General features: G+C 44.0%; 1 protein-coding gene across 5 annotated transcripts in view; it reads left to right on the forward strand.

The window, feature by feature from the left end:
- The window catches only part of LOC131276009 (ferritin light chain-like), a 178,559-nt gene that overhangs the window by 127,245 nt on the left and 28,498 nt on the right, over positions 1-22,816 (forward strand). For 4 of the 5 annotated variants that reach the window (XR_011647408.1, XR_011647407.1, XR_011647409.1 and 1 more), the window contains 3 exons: positions 7,479-7,707; positions 8,599-8,687; positions 19,870-19,950. Coding sequence is in view for 1 of the 5 variants with exons in the window: in XM_071211850.1 (XP_071067951.1) it covers positions 7,479-7,671 (193 nt within the window). In the remaining 4 variants the exon portion in view is untranslated. Of the gene's footprint in view, positions 1-7,478; positions 7,708-8,598; positions 8,688-19,869; positions 19,951-22,816 lie in introns of those variants that run through there. The other variant, XM_071211850.1, reaches the window with a different exon arrangement.

A 22,816-nucleotide genomic window follows, 5' to 3' on the forward strand; every position in this document is an offset into this window, starting at 1 on the left:
GAGTCATGACATAACGCTTGGAGCACCCCACCCATCCCATAGTATGTGCCATTGATTATTTTACCCAATATTTCATTTAATCATTATATAAACCCTATGAAGTAACCAATATTTTCCCCATTTTATGGATGAGGAATCTGAAACCAGACAGGTTAGAAATTTGCCCAAAGTGCTACAGCTAATGAGTGGTAGAGCTGGGACTGGAGAAAGCAGTCTGACTGGCCATGTTTTGACCCTCTTGTTGGGCTACACACTGAGTGCTGAGCTCTGCATTGCATACTGCACGGTGTATGCTGCACACTATATACTGTCAATGCAGCACTTTGTATGCTGCACACCGTATACTGTCCTCTGCATATTGCATGCCATATACTGCACACCAGATGCTGCACTCATGTAACACATACAATATGCTGCACTCTGTATACTGTACTTCTCTTCACATTGCACACCACATACTGCATACCATATACTACATGTCATATATTACACAGTGCATACTGTATACCACATTCTCACACTGCAGGTTGCATTCTGTGTACTGTCCTCTTCATATTACACACTGAGTACTGCACTCTATGCTGCACACCATATGGTACACACTAAATACTAGACACTGTGTATTACACACTGTATACATTACTCTGCATACTGGACCTCATGTAGCCCACCCTAGGAAAATCACTTGAATAAATGAAAAGGCATTTTATTCAACATGTATGTATGAATCATTACAACAGTCCTTCAGCAAAATAAACCTTCTAATTCTAGTTTGTGGCATGATAAGAGTAAGAATTAAATGTTCCAGAAAATAAAATAGAAAGTTCTTCCTAAGAAAGAGCTTCAGTAAGAATGACTTAGAAGTTTCCATTGACTGCCTATTATTAGGGAGAAAGCTTTTTCAAATAGGAATATCAGTTCGTCTGTGAAAAAATTAGGATTCTTACTTACAATAAGGATGAAAAGAATACAGGTCATTTAGTTCCTACCCCTTGTTTTAGGGAAAAGGGCCTGGTCAGTTATAGCTCTATGTGGCTCAAAGACTCAAGAGGCTTAATTAATTGTTGTAGGAAGAGTGTTAAGGCTGTTTGGCCCAGTGGTTCATTGATGTCATTGAATTTGGTTTCTATTGCTGCATGAAAAGTTATCAAAAAAACTTCAGAAATATCTATTTCTTATCTCAGTGCCCTTGAGTCAGGAGTCTGGGCACCATAGCAGGATCTTCTGCTCAAGGTCTACACAGCTGCAGGCAAGGTGTTGGGCAGGCTACGTTCCTCTCTGGAGCTAGGTGTCTTCTTGCAAGTTCAGGTGGCTGTTTGCAGCATTTGATTCCTGGAGGTTGTATGTCTGAGGTCTCCATGCTCTCATTCATTATCCTAGTGGTCGACCTCAGGTCCTTGCCACAGGGCCCTCTCCTACATCTTTTCATAACATGGCACTTTTCTTCTTCAAGGTCAGCAGGAGAATCGCATCTCTCACTCTAGGAAGGACTGACTCACTCCTTTAAGGGTTCCACCTGATTAAGTATGGCCCATCTGGGATAATCTCCCTTTTGATTCATTTTTTTAATATAATCAAATTTATTGAAATGGATTCATAAACCATACAATCAATGGCATTTGGTATACTCAGACTTGTGCATTTATCACTTCAATCAATATTAGAGCATTTTCATTACTCCAAAAACAAAATAAAACAAAATACTACCCCTTAGTAGTTACCTCTCAACCCCTCTGCCATTCCCCTGCCATACATAACTGCTGACGATTTCTGTCTCTATGATTTATTTGTATTTACATATTGTATAGATGGAGTCAAACAATAGGCAGTACTTTTTGTCTAATTTCTTTCACTTAGCATAATTCCATTGTTTTCTTAACCATCAATGGAAGATTATTAATATATTACTATACACCACTGTCCATAGTTTGCTCTGGTTCTATGTTTGCCCAAATATCACCCTGTTACTAACATCTTGTAACATTAATGTACATTTGCTCTGTTTCAGGGAAAAATATTCTTACATATCCACTATTAACCATACTCATTTTTTGCAAGAAGGCCTGCTATGCTACACAGTCCCAGGTTTCATTTTTTAAAATCAATTGATCTGAACCTTAATTACATCTGCCATATCCCTCCATCTTCCTATACAGTGTAACCTGGTCACAGGTGAGTGACATGTCCCCATATTCAGAGGTTCCATTCACACTCAAGAGGAGGGAGTCTCCAGAGTGTGTACACAGGGGGTGGGACTCTTGGGGGCCTCCCAGAATCATTAAGACCTGTTTACTTCTGTCATTCAGCTCTGCTGACACAGTATGAGCCTGACCTGAGCGCTGCATCCCCTGTGGCCCGAAAAGAAGAGGAGCTCAGGGAAGGGCTTGGCTTCCCAGGAGAACATGCACAGGCTTCTTGGGGGCGGCACTGATAGCCAAAGAAAAACCCGAGCTAGCTATTAAGATGGGGAAATGGAGAATGGAAGCAGAACAGGTGAACCAAAGGGTATGGCGGCTAGAGAGGTAAAGAGATTTGCTCAAGGGTCACAGCCAGATGAGAGGGCAACCAGGTTGGGCCTCTTACCTGTCTAGACTTCCAGGCCCCTTTCCAGAGCACCACGCTGCCTCCAGCCTAACTGCAGTGTGGTGGGGTTAATGTGGACTGAACTTTTGGTCAAGTACGGAATTTTAACATAACTACGTAAGTTGGTTCTTCAAAAGTGGTTCATCAGGTTGGGAAGTACCTCTCTGCCACTCACACTCTCACACACACACACACACACACACACTGTGGGCTTCTGATCAAAGCAAGAAACACGGTGTATAGTGTTTTAACCATGAGGGTACTTCAAGAGAATATCAACTACAAATTCAAGTTGCAGTGCAGAGTGTACGGAAAAGCTGGGCATCCTGTTGAAGAAAGCACACATTCAATTATTTTGAAGCAGAGTTAGAGTATGGTAATTAAGGCACAGATCTGGAAGTCTTGGATTCCCAATGTTGCCATGTACTAGGTCTACAACCTTATCAAAGTACTGTAAAACTGGAATTCCTTTGTCCCTCTCCCACATTCCTCTTTGTCCCTCTCCCACATCCAGCCTCTACCCATCTCCACCCTGCTCTACCCCAGGATGGGGTGACCTGAATGGACCACTTTACAAGGGTCCTTTGTCTTTTGGCTTCAGCTCACATAGTCAGTGGGGCCAGAAGGAGGCAAGGAAGTGAGGTCATAGTGTGGACTGGCCTGGCCCCTCCATGGGAGCTTGCCTCAGGCTGACTGCTTCCCTCCCCACAAGTCTACCTCTGTTGCACAAGTCTCTCCTGCTTGGTTCTGCTAACTGCTTACATCCTTTGTCCTTTTAGGCCCAGGGGTAGCAACAACTCTGCTGTTACTGGCCTGGGTTCCTGCACCATCCCTGGCCATTTCCTGATATCCTGCCATTACCTTTCTGGTAGCCTTAAACTGAAACTGTGAGCCAGGCCTTGATCAAGATGGCAGAGTGAAAGTCCTCAGGACTCTGTTCTCCCACAGAAGCTTTGAACAACCAATAAGAACTGGCAGAAACACCTTTCTCAAAGCTATAGGAAAAATAATTAATGGGCCATTGTAACAGGGCAAGCACCAAATCAAGAAAATGGCTACTTAAAAGTGGTAGGATCTTCTGGCACCCTGGCTGGCCCCTCCCTCACCCCTCGCTGGCTTGGCCCAGGGTCAGCCCACGCTCCCCGTGCAGAATCCTGGTCCTAATTCCAGAGGGAGCAGAGTAACCTTCATGCATATCCTGGGGGCTTGTACATGGCCTGAAGGATTTGCTATCATAGGATTTGGCTGCATGTAGAAGAGAATTTACTGAACTTTCCAACCAAATGCTGTGGGAGAGCAGTCAAGCTGGGCTGTGTGGGGCAGGCGATTGCTGGCTGCTGGCTGCAGGACACAGAGTGCAGTGCCCAGGAACTGTGTCCTAGGGAAGAGGGGGCATTCAGAACTGTATAAACTGGGGAATTCTCAGGGCCACAACTCATGCCCAAGGCAAAGCACACGAGCAGAAAGAATCAGGGAGAACCCTATGCTTTGGCCTTGAGCTACTCTCTAAAATTCAGTGCTTGGATAAACAATGAAGGAGAGCAATCCTACAGGTCAGTCTGCAAAGACTGATGAGGTGTTGTCTTCTTTTTTATTTATTAGCTCCTGGTATTCAGGGAAATCTCTTTCTCGACACAGCAGGATTTAAGCTTAAGAAACAGACACTTCAGAGTCTAAATTCCAATGATATACATTAAAATATAAAAATTTCCAGGTTTCAATAAAAGATTACAAAACATATGAAGAAACTGGAAGTGATAGCCCAGGCAAAGGAGAAAATTAAAGCATTGGAAATCAGACCTGGGACACACCAGGCAAAGACTTTTAAAAACTGGTCCTAAATCTGTCCAAAGAACTAAAGGAAAACATGGAAAAAGAACTAAAAGAAATCAGGAAAGCAATAGCAGAACACAAACAGAAACAGAATATTAATAGAGAGATGGACATTATGAAAAGGAACCAAGCAGAGCTGATGACTACAGTAACAGAAACGAAAAATTCCCTAGAGGAGTTCAGCAGCAGATTGAAGCTGGCAGAAGACAGAATCAAAGAACTTTGAAGATAAGATAATGAAATAATTTAGTATTAGGAGCAGAAAGAAGAAAGAGTGAATAAAAGTGAACAGAATCTGAGAAACCTGTGGGACATCATCAAGTGTGCCAATATATGCATTGTGGGAGTCCCAGAAGGAAAAAAAGAGAGAAAAGGGGGCAGAGAGAATAGTCAAAGAAATAATGGCTGAAAACATCCCACATTTAATGAAAGTCATGAATATATACATCCAAGATGTTCAATGAACTCCAAACAGGATAAACCCAAATAGATCCGTGCCACGGAATATTATAATTTAATTGTCAAATACCAAAGATAAAGAGAGAATTCTGAAAGCCCCAAGAGAGAAGTAATGTGTCATGTACAAAGTAGCCTCAGGATGATTAAGAATCAATTTTTCATCTGAAACCATGGAGACAAGAAGGCAGTGGGATGATATATTTAAAGTGCAGAAAAGAAAAAACTGCCAACGAAGAATTCTTTATCTGACAAAACTGTCAAAAATAAGGAAAGGATTGAGATATTTCCAGATAAACAAAAACTGTGGGAATTCATCACCACTAGACTAGCCTACAAGAAATGCTAAAGGGAGTTCTGCAAGTTGAAAGGAAAAGACCACAGACAATAGATCAAAGCTACATGAAGAAATAAGGCATGGGTAAATATAAATGCTTGTACTATTGTAGTTTTGGTTTGTAAGTCCACTTTTTAATTCCTAAAGGAAATAAAGGCAAATGCATAAAATGCATTGATAAATCCATGGTTTTGGAATCATAATGCATAAACATGTAATTTGTGACAAGAATTAAATAAAGGTGGGAAGATGAAGGAGTATAGGAACATAGTTTTTGTATACTATTGAAGTTAAGTTGTTATCAAAGCAAACAACACTGTTACAGACCTAGGATGTTAAATTTAAGCCCTGTGGCAAATACAAAGAAATTATCAGAGACTGTGAAAGTTCATAGAGGCAGAAATTAGATTACAAGTTGCCAGGGGCAGGGGGCAGGAAGAATGGAGAATTAAAGCAAAATGGGTATAGGGTTTCTGGGGAGATGAAAGAGCTGTGGTAATGGATGGCAGTAATGGTAAGCAGAACATAGTGAACGTGATTAATCCCACTGAATGGTATACTTGGCAATGGCTGAAATGGGAAAGTTTCTAATATATATATATGTATATATGTAAATATATACCCATATTAATAATAAAAAGAGTGACTAAAGAGACAATGACAATTAAAGCCATCTTGTTCCAACATGTGGCAACAGACTTTGATGAGGGATGTAACTTGTGCTTCATGGCCTGGTAACTGTAAGCTTATACCCCAAATAAATACCCTTTATAAAAACCAACCGATTTCTGGTATTTTGAATCAGCACACCTTTGGCTGACTAATATAATCCCCTTACTGGGGTCCTTTATGAATGGAATGGATACAGAGAGAGGGAGCTGCAGAAACACAGGAGCTCAGAAAGGAACCTACAGAAGCTGAAAGAGAAAATCACAGAAGGAGCAGCCAGAAGCTGAAAGCAGCAGAGCCCAGAGGAGAAGGCAGAGACTGGCAGACATGACCATGTGCCTTCCCATGGGACAAAGGAGTCCAGGATCACCCACAGCCGGTCTTTGGGGAGAGAGTGTAGCTTGATTTGGACACTTTTCTTAGGCTCAGAACCATAAACTTGCAAGCTAATAACCAGCCCCCCCCCCCCAATTGTAAAAGCCAAGCCATTTCTGGTATATTGCTTTCAGCAGCTTTTAGCAAACTAAAACAGAGGAGCATGGTATATTCAATCTACAGTGCACTCAAGTGTTCAGAAAATGGATCGATAGACAGGCAGAAAAATGGGTTAATGGGTTGATGGATGGTAGATATTATGATATAGCAAATGTGGCAAAATGTTAAGACTGGTGGATCTGGGTATTGGGGGAGGGGAGGGGCACGTTGGAGTTCTATGTATGGGGCTTGTATTATTTTTGTAACTGACTTTTAAATCTAAGAGTATTTCAAAATTACAGTTTAAAAATAAAAGAAATTTAAAAAACATTGAAAGAGGTGACAAGTAACTCCTCTCTGTTGTATTATGACCACAAAATTGGACTGATTATAAGGCAAATCCTAGTATAACAGGCCTCAGCTTTAGGGAGGAAGGACCTCCTAGAATCTCAGATCAATAGCTGAGAAAGAGTAGAGAACAGTGAACACACCATGTTCCATTATGTCCCACCAATGAGGCAGGTGATAAGTGAGCTGCAGAGTGAGGTCAGGTAAGCCTCAATAAAAAGATCAGTGGACTACATCTAGATGGAGTTCAGATAGCTGCCTTGAGGTCACAAGGTAGCTTATTAAAATATGTAATGCCCCAGAAGTGGGTAACTGTGATACCTTAAAGACCTTATAAAGGTCATTGCTAAGGGTCTTAATTATACTTTTTTCTATGAAATATGTTTTTATAAAAATAATATAAATTGGAGTTTCTGAAATAATTTTAATTTTTTAAAAACATTTTTCATTTGTTATAAGATGTAAAGAAATATGCCTAGGTATAAATTGGAACTTTTTTGCCTCTCAGTGCTTATCACCTACTACTCAATACATTTTATTTTTTATGCCTGAAAAAAGAAAAAAACAAAACTAAAAACGCCCTCTGTGGTAGATTGAGGCTGTATGGACCCCAGAAGATCATGTTCTTAGAGCTAATCCATTCCTATGGGCGCAAACCTACTGTTGGGGGGAACCCTTGATTAGATGACCTGGGTTAAGGGCTGTTTTGATGAGGTTACTTCAGTAGGTGTAGCCCAGGGTAGGTCTTAATCCTCTTACTGGAGTCCTTTATAAACAGGATGAATATGGAGAGAGACACAAAAAGAAAACCACAGGAGCAGAGAGAATTCCAGAGGAAGCCAGAAGTGAAACGCAATGAAACCCGGAAGAGCAGGGAGAGACCAGCAGATGCCACTATGCGCCTTGCCATATGGAAAATGAGTCCAGGATCATCGGCAGCCAGTCTTCAAGGAAAAAGCACAGCCTGGTGATGCCTTGATTTGGATATTTTTCTCAGCCTCAAAACTGTAAGTTTGCAATCTAATAAACCCCCACTGTAAAAGCCAACCCATTTCTGGGATACTGCATTTTGGCAGCCAAATAGACTTAAACTCTTTTGAATTATCCTGACAAATCTTGGTGCATCCCTGACTTATGCAATTACTTCAAATCTTTCACAGTCACATGGTTTACAGAATTTTTCAGATTTTAAAAAGATGTTTTATTATATATACCACATCAGAGGGAACACTCCAGAGCAGGGTTTGGGACAGGCAGTATCTTTTAATCAAATTTATTAATGTTCCTCCATGAAACATGTAGATAGTTCTTTGAATAAAGAGCATAAATAACTCTTGGTAGACCATGTCAGGTTTTGCTGTTCATTGACTTTGGGATGGGTCAGGTCAGATCAGGTTTTGCCACAAATGCGGCTTTGCATTTGCTAAGCTTTTTGGATACTGAAATTATGGATAAATGGTACTTACTCTGCTGATTAGGATAGTACCTGGCATATAGTCAATATTCAATAAATGCATTGTTCTTGTTCTTGTTATTCCCATCTGAATGTGGGAGGTATTTGGAATCAGGTTTCTACTATGAGATGCTGAAAAGCACAGGGATATGTTTAATTGAATCTGGACAAGCTTTCTTCTAGCTGGGGGCAGCAGACTGATGAGTCTTCAGAGACAGAGGCTGTGATATATAACAGCCCCTCACTTACGTAAGGGTAGGAAAGAGCCCTCTGGAAGGTTCATGCCACCTGGTTAAAAGCTTCTATTAAGTAAGTATTCTTCTCCCTGAGTGGGAAGTTGAAAAACAGGCTGAGAAAGACCACCTTACCAAGCATTTGTTAGTACAGTAATGGCTTTCTTGAATCCAGTTATTATCTCTGTTTCTTTTTATTTTCTATTTTTCAGAGTTATCATAAAAACCTTGGAAACTGAACACCTGGATGATTTTCAACAGCAAAATCTTAGTGTGTCCCAGCACTTCTGTGGAAATCCTGGTAAGTGGTTTTCAGTTGAGCACAACTTCTGAGAGACAAGGACTTAGAGTGTGGGAGAGGTTTTGAATATCACGGAACACAGTTTGGATGTGACATTTTCTTTAAGGAAGCAGTGTGGTGTAGAGGAAAGAGCTCAGCATTTGAGTCAGAACTGGATTTACTTATTGTTCGCTTATCGACTAGCTATGGTTTAGTTACTTAAATTCTTGTGTCCTCCGTTTCTCAGTCTATGTGATGGAGATGGCCTCTGTGTAATAGGAGGGTCTTAAATATTACACGAGATTAACATATGGGAAAGCACCAAGCCATAGTACCTGGTACAAAGCAGACATAGAGTTTTCGTTTCTTAGTGAGTTTGTAATAACCTAGATCCGGCAACCCGAGTTGTTTGAACTTGAATGAAACGATTTCTAGTGATTATTTTCTTTAATTGGAGAAAGCTAGATAGCACTTGGCAATTTTTTCATCCCCAAATCTTTTTTTTTAAAGATTTATTTTGATTTATTTCTCCCCCCACCCTCATCCCCCCTGTTGTCTGCTCTCTGTGTCTACTCATTGTGTGTTCTTCTGTGTCTGCCTGTATTCTCATTAGGTGGCTCCAGGAACCAATCCTGGGAACCTCTGGAATGGGAGTGAGGCGATTACTCTCTTGCACCGCCTCGTTTCCCTGTTCTGCTCCATCTTCTTATTTTCTCTCCTCTGTGTCTCTTGTTGCATCATCTTGCTGAGCCAGCTCTCTGCGACAGCTGGTACTCTTGTGCAGAGCGGCTTTCTTGTGTGGGGCGGCACCTCCACGGGGCTGCTTTCCCATGTGGGCCGGCACTCCGCGGGGGTTGGCTCACCACGTGGGCCAGCTCACTGCATGGTCCAGCTTGCCCTCACCAGGAGGCCCTGGGCATCGAACCCTGGACCTCCTATATGGTAGACGGGAGCCCAATTGGTTGAGCCACATCCATTCCCCACCCACCCCCAAATCTTAAAGACCTGAATAAACTAATGTCTTTTTGAAATATCTCCATTTCATCTTCCTTTTAGCCACTTAAATATGAAATTCTATAAAATAATATTGTCAGATGGACTCCAAACATTAAATCCTCTCTTCTTTTTTCCCTTTAAATTATAAAAAAAAATAATAACTACAGAGTTATAAGCAGGCCTCCCTCCCACCCAACCATACATCTAGTTGCCCTCCCCAGAAGTCATCGCCGTTACCATGAACCACTCTTAACATATCTAAATTGGCTGGCTTTACCTCTTGGCTTGTAATGTTCAGACCCCTTGCTTCGCTCCTCCTCCAGCTCCAGTGATCTGCCCAACTGTCCCCAGGTGCTGCTCCCAGGTCTGGTTGCATTGGGACAAGCATGAGTTCATAGTGACTATTTACTTGGTACTAGCAAGAGGCTCAAGCCTGGAGATGTGAGCAGGGACTTCCAAGAGCAGGCTGGGTGATCAGTGAATACATTCTAGTAACCTATTACAAACAAACATAAACTTCTGGATGCAAAGTGGTGGATCACGCATAGGTGAGATGAGGTAAAGAATAGTGAGTGGAGATTCACAGAGGGCAAGTGCCAAGGATTGCTGGCAGAGAAGAAATGATAGATGCTGAGCCATCATTAACTCTCCAGTGTTCCATTATGAGTTATTGAGATCATAAACTCAGAATAGTAGAGATGGACAGAATGTTAGAAACATGCCATTCTGTTTGGATAATCTCACCTATTTCCTCTTATTTGGCCAATTTGGCTACGTGAAAGCAGTCAAACTTACAAAATAAAAGGATAATAAATGATTCTCAAAATTTAATCCAAATACTACCTTCAGGGATCAAATTCCTTGATTCTGTGCCATGGGTCTCCCTCTTTGAGCATCCATAAAACTTCACATGTGCATTACATGTGGCACTTGGTACTTTCCTTCTGGTATCATTCTGTCCCCCAAGAAATATTTCTCGAGTGTTGATCAGATCTTCTGTCCAGCAACCTGCTGAGGGCATAGGTACCTGGCAGCCTCCAGCTGCCACAACTCCAGATCTACCATCCGTCATGCTGAGCCCGCGTTTCCCCCAGGCCGCTTGTGGCCTGCAACTGGACATGGTGGAGATGCTAGAGATGGGCCATTCCTGCCCAGTGCAGCTCCTCTAATGGGAACCTGCTCCTGGGGACACCCCTCGCCTGGCTGGGCTTCTTAGACCTGCGCTGTCATCTGAGGCTCGTCCCCCTTCCTTCCTGCCCTCCTTTCACAGGGGTCAGGCCTCTGGCACCATCGAAGGCTCTCCCTGCCTTTCTCTGCTCTCTCCCCTTCATCCTTCACGGGTGCTTCCCCTAGTAAATCCTTCACCCATCCCATCCCTTGTTGGTGTCTCTTTCTCAAAGTACCCGAACTGACACGTATGAATGAATGAATGGATGGTGAATGAATGACTAAAATACAAATGTTGAGAAGGGGCTGCTCTGTTGAAACAGAGCAAATCTTAGCCTGTAGAGAGTTCAAATTAGAGAGCCGCTTCCCATCGGAGGGCAGGCTGCTGGGCACAGGACTGGGTCAGCACTGGTTCCTGTGTGTGAATAAACAAGCTCCCTTCTCTCTGGTGGCCAGAAATGGGCACTGCCACACACCTGGTATAGAGTCCAGAATGTTGCCAAAAAACTCTAGAGATCTTGGAGTACCCCCAAAGCTGAAAGAAGTCATTTCAGGGCAAAGAAAAGGCAGGGCGAGACTGCATTAGCAAAGATTCCCTTTTAATAGCGGAGCTAGTTCTCCTTGGACTGATAGAAGCCAAACATGCAAAGAGCTCAAGAAAGTTTTCCAAACCTGCCTGTGATCAGGCAGGTCCTCTCCTGTGTTCCTCGAGCATTTTGTGCTTACCTCTCTCAGGCACTCACCTCTGTGATCTCAGGTCTAAATAGGCTGTGGCCTCCCAGAAGGCAGAGACTGTGCTCTGTTGGTCAGTTTAAAAATAATATTAAGATTAATATATTGGGAAGCAGATTTGGCTCAACTGATAGAGCGTCGCCTACCACATGGGAGGTCCAGGGTTCAAACCCCAGGCCTTCTTGACCCGTGTGGTGAGCTGGCCCACTTGCACTGCTGATGTGTGCAAGGAGTGCTGTGCCACACAGGGGTGTCCCCGCGTAGGGGAGCCCCACGTACAAGGAGTGCACCCCGTAAGGAGAGCCGCCCCATGTGAAAAAAAGCACAGCCTGCCCAGGAATGGCACCGCACACACAGAGAGCTGACACAGCAAGATGCTGCAACAAAAAAGAGACACAGATTCCTGGTGTTGCTGATAGGAATGCAAGCAGACACAGAAGAACACATAGTGAATGGACAGAGAGAACAGACAACTGGGGGTGGGGAAGGGGAGAGAAGTAAATAAATAAATAAATCTTAAAAAAACAAGATTAATATAATAATCTCCTTAGCACATAAGCTTGAAAAATTTAAAGTTGCAAGAATAGTGCAGTGAATACAGTAATACCCAGGGCCATGCCAAGCCCTACTGGCGGCAGAAGCAAAAGGAAAAATCAATAATATCGAGCCCATCTATATTTAAATTTTTAACATTTTGTTCATCATGGATTTTTTGCACTAAGTTTAATTTTTTTTTTTTTAAGAATTGAATTAAATATTATTTACCTTGATTACTGAGTCTTTGATGCCCCTTAAAGTTGTGCCCAAAGCAAGTGCTTCACTCAACTCAGCCCCGTTCTGGCCCTAAGTTTACCCTTCACTTATATTCACCAATTGTTAACATTTTACCACATTTGCTTTCTCTCTCTCTCTCTCGCTCTCTCTCTCTCTCTCTCTCTCTCTTTCTCTCAGCACATATATGTTATACCCCCCAAATTTACTACTGATACAATATCTGCCATAGGGTCCATATTCAAATTTCCCAAATTATCCCAAGAATGTCTAGATTTTTTCTTCAGTCCAGGGACCAATCAAGGGTCACACATTTATGTAATAACACGTTTATGTAATCTCCATTCCAAAACAACCTTCCTCACTTTCTTGGTCTTTCATGAAACTGACATTTTTTCTAAAGAGTTCAACCCAATCCTCTGGTAGAACGTCCTGCCATCTGCATTTGTCTTATTGTTTCTTCATGATTAAATTCAATTGAAATATTTTTGGGAAAAGTACTGTAAGGTGAGATATATTACCTTAAAAAATTTTATATTCATAAATTAGGCAATAAAATAAGTGCCAATCTATTTAGCTATGTGTAGATACACAAGGGATTATTAGAAACAAAAGGATGCTGAATCGTATCCATCGACTCCCTAGCTCACAATCCATCTTTATCAAAGGGCACAGGTGCCCTCAAAATCACACAAACCTGATTGTGATCTTCAAAGTCCACCCAGTCTAAGAGCCAGCAGCTCTGGCTACAACCCAGCCCAAGTTCTGGTGGAAAGGGAAGTTTTGACTTTGTGTTCACCCAGCTCCCTCCTGCCTCTGAGCCATCGGGAATAGGCTTCCAAGCCATAGGGAAGCCTTTTCTCTTTCATCTTTCCCAAAGGCTTAAATAACTCTGGCTAACTTCTCTCTTCCTGAAATATTTGCGGAGAGGGACACTTGGTTCACGAGCAAGATGGCCTCCATGACGTCACGAACCTTGCAATTTAGTCACAAAAACAGACAGCGAAGTAAGTGTTGTGACTAAGTGCCAGGGTCTGCAGAGCGCAGAACAGAGGCTCCTGACCCAAACCTGAGAAATCGGGGTGGTTTCCCTGGAGGAAGCGGTAGCGAAGCCTGGGTCTGAGAAATGGGCATGTGTTTGGTGCCAGAAAATCAAGCTGATCGGCCCACATAGGCAGAACTCTGCTGGTGAGAGGACAGAGATTGTTTAAGCACTCGCAATAGAAAGAGCATGGAGAAGAGTGGGAGGGAGCGCGGAGGGAGAGGGGACTGTGGGGGTGAGGAGGCGAAGGTCACCGAGAGCAGTTAGACTGGGGGTTGTGCAATCAAAGTTGTACTTCCGAAGGGCCAGTCTGGTCCCCAACATGTCACCATCTATCAGATCCACCGTTAGGCATTCCTTCCTCCAGGAGGGGCGTGGACCCTTTCAAGAACGACTTGGAATTAGAATGTGTAGGGCTCAGAGTGCCATTTAATTAGCAGGAGGAGTCAGTAGATTTCTGAGTTGGGCAACTGGGGGGGTAGCATGGTTCACTGAGATGAAGGATCCAGAACCGAGAGCGAGTTTGGGTGGGGAGAGATGAAGAGTTCTGTCTTGGTTTAGGTTTGGGTTGGAGGCCCCTATGTGACTTGGTAGAAATGGTTATATCTCTGGGCTGGAAGCTCTGAAAAGAGATCTCAGCTGTAAATATAAATTTGGGAGTCACCAGCAGCAAGATGGTAATTGAAGACATAGGAAGGGTGGCATCACAGAGGGAGGGTTTACTGGGTGAAATGTGAAGAGAACCCAGGTGGGGTCCTTAAAAAGTTCAAAATTGGAAGGATGAGATGATGAAGAGCCTTCCAAGGAGGGTGGAATGGATCCGTCAGAGAAATACAGATCATTGAGAGAGGGTGGTCTCCTAGAAGCCTTGGGAAGGAGCGGTGGTCTACAGAGACTACATAGGAAAGGTCTGAGAATCGCCCATTACACTGAAGGGCAGAGATTGTGGGTGACCACACAGTGACCAGTTTTAGTGGAGAGGCGGAGGTCAAAGCCAGACTGTAGGGGTCTGTGGAGTATAAAGGAGGAGAGAAAGCAGAGGCACCAAGTGGAGACAACTGTGCCAAGAAGCTTGGCTCTGGAGGGAAGATTGGGAGTAACGCGAGATGGACAAGGATTTAGGATGGATGACAGAGAGTCGAATATGTTTCAGTGCTGGGGAAGCAGTCCCCAGAGAAGGGGAGAGCAGAGAAATTGGAGGGAGAACACATCAAGGTCCCTGAGACGGTGGGATGTGTAAGCGGAGGGGTTAACTGGTCACAAGCAGAGACTCCTTTTCCACCGTGACAGGAGGGAAAGAGGGGGCCATGTCCCGCCAGGCAGGTAGTTGATGGACTCTTTCAAGGAGTTGATCGGGTTCTCCCTGTGACGTAGGAGAAGCATCAGGTACTGACAGCGCGCACAGCGCAGGAGATAAGAACAGAGCGCGCTCCCTCTAGTGCTTGGGAGAAGGGGACAAGCCCTGCCTCGACATTTTTAGTTGGTTGACTATACATTTTCTACAATTCCACACCTACTTATCTGAAATACTTTCTTTTTATAAAGAGTGTGATTGTATCTCTTACGGATTCACTATTGTCCTGCCTGCTGGGAAGCTTCCAGCTAAGTTTGTTCTCAACAGCCTTTAGCCAAAGATTTCTAAAGTATTTCTCCTTCTCCCTCATTTTGTTATTTGACAAATGTTCTTTTTTATTTAGAGTGCAGTTTACAGACTCGGTCACTTACTAGCTGTGTGACCTTGGGAAAGTTCCATTAACTCTCTGAGCCTCTCCTGAAAAATTTTCTCCTGAAAAAATGAGTGTAACAACTGCTCCTCCCTCATGGGAGGGTCAATTGAGTTGAGGCACATACGGTGCTCAGAACACTGCCTGGCACAAAGTAGAGTCAGTGAGGATGATGACAATAATAAGCATCGATTTTTAATGGTATTTAACTCATAGCTCAAACCCTTTTGAAGTAGACAGGGAATAAATAAAAAATAAATGTAAATGTAATTAAGTGATGAAATTTGCATTTACCCTATGGTAGGGGTTCACTGTGCTTGCTTCATCCACGGATTAAGTGAACTCTGCCCCTGACCCTTCCATCTCTCCCTTCTCTTCTATTCCTTCTATCTTGCCTTTCAACCTCTTTATTACACCCACAGTCTCTAAAGGCAGTTGAGGAGCATGTCCTCACGGGTGCATTATCTTCTTCCTCTTCTCCACTGGACTATCTTGGAAACCCTTTCTACGGCATTTCTTTGTTCACTTAACAAGGATTTATTGAGTCCCTGCTGGGTGCCAGGCCTTGTGCTGGAGGTGGGATTCCGTGGGGGAGAAGAGGGAAGCTCTTGTTGCCACACACCTCTCTTGGCACCAGAATTGGGTGATGGTGAAGGGGAAGTGAATAGGTGCCTTCAAGACATGTCCAAAAGCCCAAGGCTTGGAGAGGTACCCGGTGCTATGGGAGCCTCAGGAAGAATGCGAAGGCAGACTAGGCAGATCTGGGAAGACTTCCTGGAGGAAGGGCTCTAAATGCAGAGACCTGAGGCAAAGTACCAGTAAGCTAGGTGAAGGGGAGGGAATGGCAGAGGAGTGGTGAGAAGGGACAACACGTTCTTGCAGGGAAAAGGGGTGTGAGGACTGGAAAGTGGCTGCCCCCTGTGCCTAAGGCCCTTCTCCGCTCTCTTTTTCTCCCTTCTCCGTGCCTCTTTAGTTCCTCCTCTCACCTCAACGTTGAGTCCCTGCCTAGCTGGCTCTGTCTCAGCAGCATAGAACAGTTTGTGGTAACAACTGAAAACGTCATAGCAAAAAGGATTGATTCCTGGGTCTGAGAGGAGCCGGCCATCCCTCACCAACCTGCAGGCCTGGAGCCCTGTGTGTCACTGAGGACCCGTTGCTATTTAACAACCAAAGAAAACAAAATGGCATTTTTTAAATTAAAGAGATTTTTAAAAAACAAAACAGAAACAAACTACAATCTCACTTACCAGCACGATTGTAATATCCTCTCCTCGAGTTTATTCATATGTCTCTATCATTTTGCGTTCTGATTTAATGTCCTACTGCACGGTGGTTGAGCGTGCAAGCTTTGGAGTTGGCCTGGATGAGTTAAAATCTGGGCTTCACCACCCACCTAGACCTTGGCCCATTAGCATCGGCAGCTAGGGCCTAACCATAGTATTTACCCAGAGTTATTGTGAGGACTTAAAGCAAAAATGCATATAAGTAGACAAGTATTCAATAAACATTAGCAATTATGACTATCACAAGCATTTTTCCATGGTTCTCTCTATTCTTCATTGCCCAATTTAAGAAATCATAGTTAAAGTTAAAGAACAATAGATAAGGAGTCCCGGTTTTGTTTGTTTTTGTTTTGGGTTTCTGGTTTGTTTGCTTTTCTGGTAGTTGTTTATAAAGAGGAAGGAACTAATATTTATAGAGCAGATAGGAGGTGCCAGGCTGTCTCATGATCTCATTTGGTGTGAGGTTTGTCATAGAGTTGGCCCCAAAGCTGCGCCTTGGGGGATAACCAGAGACGTGGAGAAAAAAACTTTAAAACGAGAAGTAGGCAGAACTGACATTTATTAGGTCTGCAGACAGGAGCCAAGGCCAGTCTAAAGCAGCTCAGGCCCCACGCGCTGTGCTGCGTTTCACTCTTGCTTAAACACCTGAGTTTCTACTCGGCATTTGCTTTGATTGTGTATTAGCTTTAAGCTGTGGCTGAACCCACGTAGCTAGTTATATGGGCAGAGACCTCTGTGGGGTCAGGACTGCAGGTTGTCCGCCAGAACCCCCCTTTCCTTCTTCCACAGGGGTGGAGACTGACTGGGCCCACGGCCACCCTCTAGAACCGTATTTCCCAGCCAGCTGGAAGAGGCAGGTGACGAATGTCAGGCAACAGGAGCCACGCAGAAGTGGCATCACCCAATTAAAAAAAAACAACAACAAGCCACTGCCCTAGAGTGGTCTTTCCCAATCCCAGAAGCTGGAATCAGACGTACCCGCAGCCCAGCTTCAATCATGTAGACGAGGACAATGTCCCAGAAGATGGTGGAGCAACAAGGTGGAAGAATCTGGGTCCATAACGACGGCAGGGAGCAGAGGTGCCCTGACAAGCTGGACTGCTTTCTCAGGTCCAGCACAGGAGAGAGGAACAAACCCCCATTTTTAATCTACTCTTGGGGGGTCAGGAGGACAAAACTCTGTTACCACAGCTTAGCCTTCCCCCTAATGCAGCTCCCTTCAGATTCTAGTAACCTAGAAGACTCTCTGTGGGCCACCTTATCGGATCCTCTCCATACAAGACTCTCCGTGGGCCACCTTATCGGATCCTCTCGCTTCCACGAGCTAGGGATGGTGATCCCCATTTTACAGATGAGGAAGCAGAAGCTCAGAGAGTTCGAAGTCTCTCGCTGAAGTCTCACAGTTAAAACATGGCGGCGCTAACTTGAACCCACTCGTTCCTGGTTCCAAAGACCACACTTGCTACCCCACCACTCCACTTCTTCCCAGCCCTCCGTTCTGCTCGGCATGGCTGTTCCTTCATCAAAACCTGAGGACCAGCTGGCCTTGCGTGAACATATTGCCATCTGTGCCAGCCCGGGCGCTTGCCAGGGCCAGACAACCCTGCTCCACCTCTGGGTCTTGTGAACCAGCTGCCCTCATGGTGACGGGCTTGGCTCTCTCTGGTGGGGGGCCCAGGTAGGATATTGTGGCTCTGAGTCACCGCGAGGGGCCCGGCCCAGCCTGTTCCTCTCAGGCAGTTGGGGTCCCAGGGCGCCTCTTCCCCTTAATGCCAGGAAGGTTTCAGTGAATGGTTTCAGCAGTGCCTTCCCACTGTGATCCCCTGCCAGCAGCTCTGGGGACTCTCCATCACTGCACAGTTTCCATGAGGGGAGACTGCTGCTGGGAGCAAGATGTTCCATGCTTGGAAGCCACCTTTGTGACTCCCTCAGTTCTCCCCATGTCGCCCTGCAGACATTCCCCTGGGAAAGAACATGTCACTGAGCCACAGCCTGTCTCTCACCCAGGATGGCTGCCACCTGCTCCTTCCCCAACAATTTCACCCCCACAGGACTGCTTTCCTCCCCTGCGAGGAGCAATATCCCTGAAAAGATGGTAACAGCTCTGTTCAGGCAGGCAGACACAGGCAGCCAGGGACAGGCTGGTCACTTCACATGGGCATGGAAGAGCTTCTTTCCAGGCGGAGGTCAGAGCATCAACGTTTTCCCGATGGACGCGACTGATGGCAGAATTTGTCCACAGCCCATGCAGCAGCCGATCTCGAAGTGATGACCAAAAGGCAGGAGGTTCCAAGCAAAGAGAAACAGCAGAATGCTGTACCAAAGCTCAGTGTTCCTGAAATAAATCCTTAATGAGTACACTCCACCGCAGTGCCTAGCACTCCGTGTTTTCATGGCACTACAATAAGCTAGGAGGAACTTCAAGCAAAAGAAAGAAAAACCAACATCTCCTCTCCATAGGCTGCAGCTAGCTTGGGGAGGTTCCACCACCCATTTGCTTGCCTGGAGAGCGTGTCCTTGGCCACTGGGAGTTCTAAGGAGAGGAGGTGCTCTGTGCAATGAGGCTCCCTCCCAAGGCGTTGGTCTGAATGAGAACAACTGAGTCAGAACCAACTGGAAGCTGGTTAGAAATGCCGACCTGCAGGACTCACCCGACCTCCTGAAGGAGAGTTGGCCCTTCAGCCAGATCCGCAGGATTGGGAGGCACTGAGCCGCCCCCTGGGGACTCCCTCTGAGCATCTGCATATTCACAGGCTTCAGGGCAAGCTTTCCTTTCCTTAACCCTCTGGCTCTTCTGCCAGATCATTCCCTGCTTTCAAGGCCTCCTGGAAACTTGACAAGGTCGTCCGCCGTCCACCTGTTGACACTTCCCGGGCCTAACCTTGGTAACAAGTCAGCACGTTTGACACCATAGGTCAGCTCCTCCTGGAGCACCCTCATCCCTTAGCTTCTGCGGCACCACCCTCAGGGCTTCTCCCTCCTCGGTCTCCTTTGCCGGCTCTTGGTCCCTTGCAGGCTCTCCCATCCTAGGTTCTCTTGTTCCTTTCCATGCTCTCCTGGGGCAGTCTTCTCCCCTCCCGTGGCGTCTGCCATCATCTGCATGCTCATAATCCCAAGGCTACACTCATCCAAGCCTGCGGACCTCTCTCCTGGGCCTCAGAACCTTACATCCGACCAGTTAGGGTACAAACCTAGGCCAAACTGAACAGCCCACCCCCGCTCCCCACCCCAAACCCCATTACCTGACCCTCGCCTGCTCTCCTTGCTGTGTTCCTCATTGGTGAAAGGCGCTGCTTGCCTCTCACCTGCCCCGGCTGCAGGGGTAGGTATGATCCTTGACCCTTCCTAGCCACCACACATAATGAAAGCATCCAACATCTATTTCTGTTTTCTATGTCCTAGGTATTGTTAGGAACGCTTTATATGCATTATGTCTACTCGTCACAACAATCCTATTAAGGACACATTCTACTACTTTCTTTTTACAGGTATGGAAATTGAGGCCAAAGAGCTTATATCTGCACAAGTGAAACCAACTTGGTAAAAAAAAAAAAAAAAAAAGAAATAAACAGAGATATCTTCTACAGAGATAAAGAAGCACAGTGCAAAAGTAGATTGACTTTGCCATTTATGGAGCAATTGGGCCACAAATAATTGGTTGAAAATGCCTGAATGGATGCGCCCCAGGGAAATGAAGGGAGACCATTTCTAACACACAAACAAGTCACTTAAGTTTTGCATATCACAAGACATGGTTGGCCAAAATGTTTATCTTTCTTCAGAATTTACTTGTTTTTGTTGATGACATCTTGCTTACATGAAGAGAACACTAGCAAATGCCTGATGTGACCAGCCCTGATTTTCATTAAGAATTTGAGTAAAAGGAAACAAGTGGGGAGAATGTATTTAATCACGTTCATTTAGATTGCAAGCATGAGCTCATTTTTCTGATTCACTTTTTCCTTCCTATAATTGGAAAATATTTTCTGCTTTTCAAGGGCAATTACAATAATTATCACCTCCAGCCAGGACTCATGACTAACAATTGTATGGGATTTTACTGTTTATAAAGTATTCTCACAAGATCTTAGTTGAGCTATGTAGTAACTACTTGTTTTTTTGCCAGCTTAATTGATTCCATCTTATTCTGGAAACATCTTGTTTTGCTTTGGGGAAACTATCCCAGCCCATTGGATTTAGTTATTTATTCATTTGATTAATTAATTAATTAAATTTAAATTGATTAGGTAAAACTCATCTAACATAAAACTAACTGTGGTATTTAGTGCATTCAAAATGTTTCCTTGCTCCAGAAGAAAGCCCCATTCCCATCAAGCAATCACGCCTATCCCACCTCCCCCTATCTCCTGGGAGCCCCAATCTGCTTTCTGTGTCTAGGGAGCTATCTATCCTGGATATTGCATATAAATGGAATCATGCAATATGCAGCTTTTTGCATCTGCCTTCTTTCAGTTAGCCAATGTTTTCAAGGTTCATCCGAGTTGTAGTATATATGGGTCTTGATTCCATTATGGATGAGTAATATTCCAGTGCATGTTTGTACCACATTTTGTTTACCCACTCATCTCCTAATGGACATTTGGGTTGTTTCCACCTTTGGGCTGTTGTGAATTGTGTTGCGATGAACAATTTGTGTGTGATTGTTTGAGTACCTGTTTTCAATTCTTTCAGGTATATACTTAGGACTGGAATTGCTGGGGCGTATGGCAATTCCGTGTTTAGCTTTTTGAGAAACAGCCAAACACTTTTCCACAGCAGCTGGACCATTTTACCTTCTCACCAGTGATGTCTGAGAGTCCCAGTTTCCCTACATTCTTACCAACACTATTTTCTGTATTTAAAAAAATATATTATTATAACCATCTAAGTGGGTATGCAGTGGTATCTCTATGGTTTTTTCATTATATCAATTATTTTATTGCTACGTTTGAAAGGAAAATAAGCTGAGAAGTTGCTAGGGCATGCAACTTCCTGAAAATTATGGAACAATGGAGGCACCCATTGGAGGAAGTGAAAAGTGACCTAAATTGTAGGGAGTACAAGGATTACATATACCAAGATCATCAATGGTGAGATTATTGATAGCATCAACCATCTGGAATTTATGCACTAATGGGAGTTTTAAAATGAGGGTAATGGGGAAGTGGATTTGCCCAATGGATAGAGCATCTGCCTACCACATGGGAGGCAAACCCAGGGTTCAAACCCAGGGCCTCCTTGACCCGTGTGGAGCTGGCCCATGCACAGTGCTGATGCGCGCAAGGAGTGCCCTGTGACGCAGGGGTGTCCCCAGTGTAGGGGAGCCCCACATGCAAGGAGTGCGCTCCGCAAGGAGAGCTGCCCAGTGCGAATAAAGTACAGCCTGCCCAGGAGTGGCGCCCCACACACGGAGAGCTGATGCAGCAAGATGATGTGTGCTGCTGACAAGAATACAGGTGGACACAGAAGAACACACAGTGAATGGACACAGAAAGTAGACAATGGAGGGGGGGGAGGGCAGGGAAGTAGAGAGAAATAAATAAAAAATAAATCTTAAAAAAAATAAAGTCAGAAAGGGTGATTTTAAAAACAAACAAATAAATAAAATTAAATGAGGGTAATGGAACATTGGCTACCCCAGACCCTTAACTAGTGGGTATGGATGAGAAGTTAGAAGAAGATACCTAAATTTTCTACACACACATTAGTTTACAAAAAACAATCCTGTAACACAGATGCACAGACAATGCTGAAATTTGCTCTTGCAAGGAGATCCCCATTTTATGATGTTTGGACACATTCTTTCTCCTGCTGGATAGTTTCCTTTGATGGAAGAGTATTTTTTTCTTGTTACTTTTCTTCAGTTTTGATCTGTCAAACTTCTCTACTTTCACAAGTCTGGCTTATCACTCATCTTGCCTGAAGGCTTGAAGCCCTGTTAACAGACAACTATGGGGGGCCACAGCTCCTCATCTCATTATGGTTTTGATTTGCATTTCCATGACTAATGATGTTGAGCATCTTTTTAGGTGATAACTGACCATTCATATATATTCTTTGGAGAAATGTTTATTCAAGTCCTTGGCTCCTTTTAAATTGGGTTGTCTTTTTACGGTTGAATTGTGGAAGTTCTTCATATATTTTGGATATTAGGTCCTTATTGGTATATATGATTTGCAAATATTTTTCCCATTCTGTAGGTTGTCTTTTCACTTTGTGGATAATATCGTTTAAAGCACAAATGTTTTAATTTTGATGACATTCAATTTGTCTATTTTTTATTTTGTTTTGGTGTCACAGCTAAGGAGCCATTGCCAAATCTATTGTCAAATCCAAGGTCATGAAGATTTACCCCTATGTTTTCTTCAAAGACTTTTAGAGTTTTAGCTCTTAAGCTTGGGTAATTGATCTATTTTAAGTAAGTCTTTATATATA

The sequence above is a fragment of the Dasypus novemcinctus genome, chromosome 25, assembly GCF_030445035.2.
Source record: "Dasypus novemcinctus isolate mDasNov1 chromosome 25, mDasNov1.1.hap2, whole genome shotgun sequence".
Taxonomy (NCBI): domain Eukaryota; kingdom Metazoa; phylum Chordata; class Mammalia; order Cingulata; family Dasypodidae; genus Dasypus; species Dasypus novemcinctus.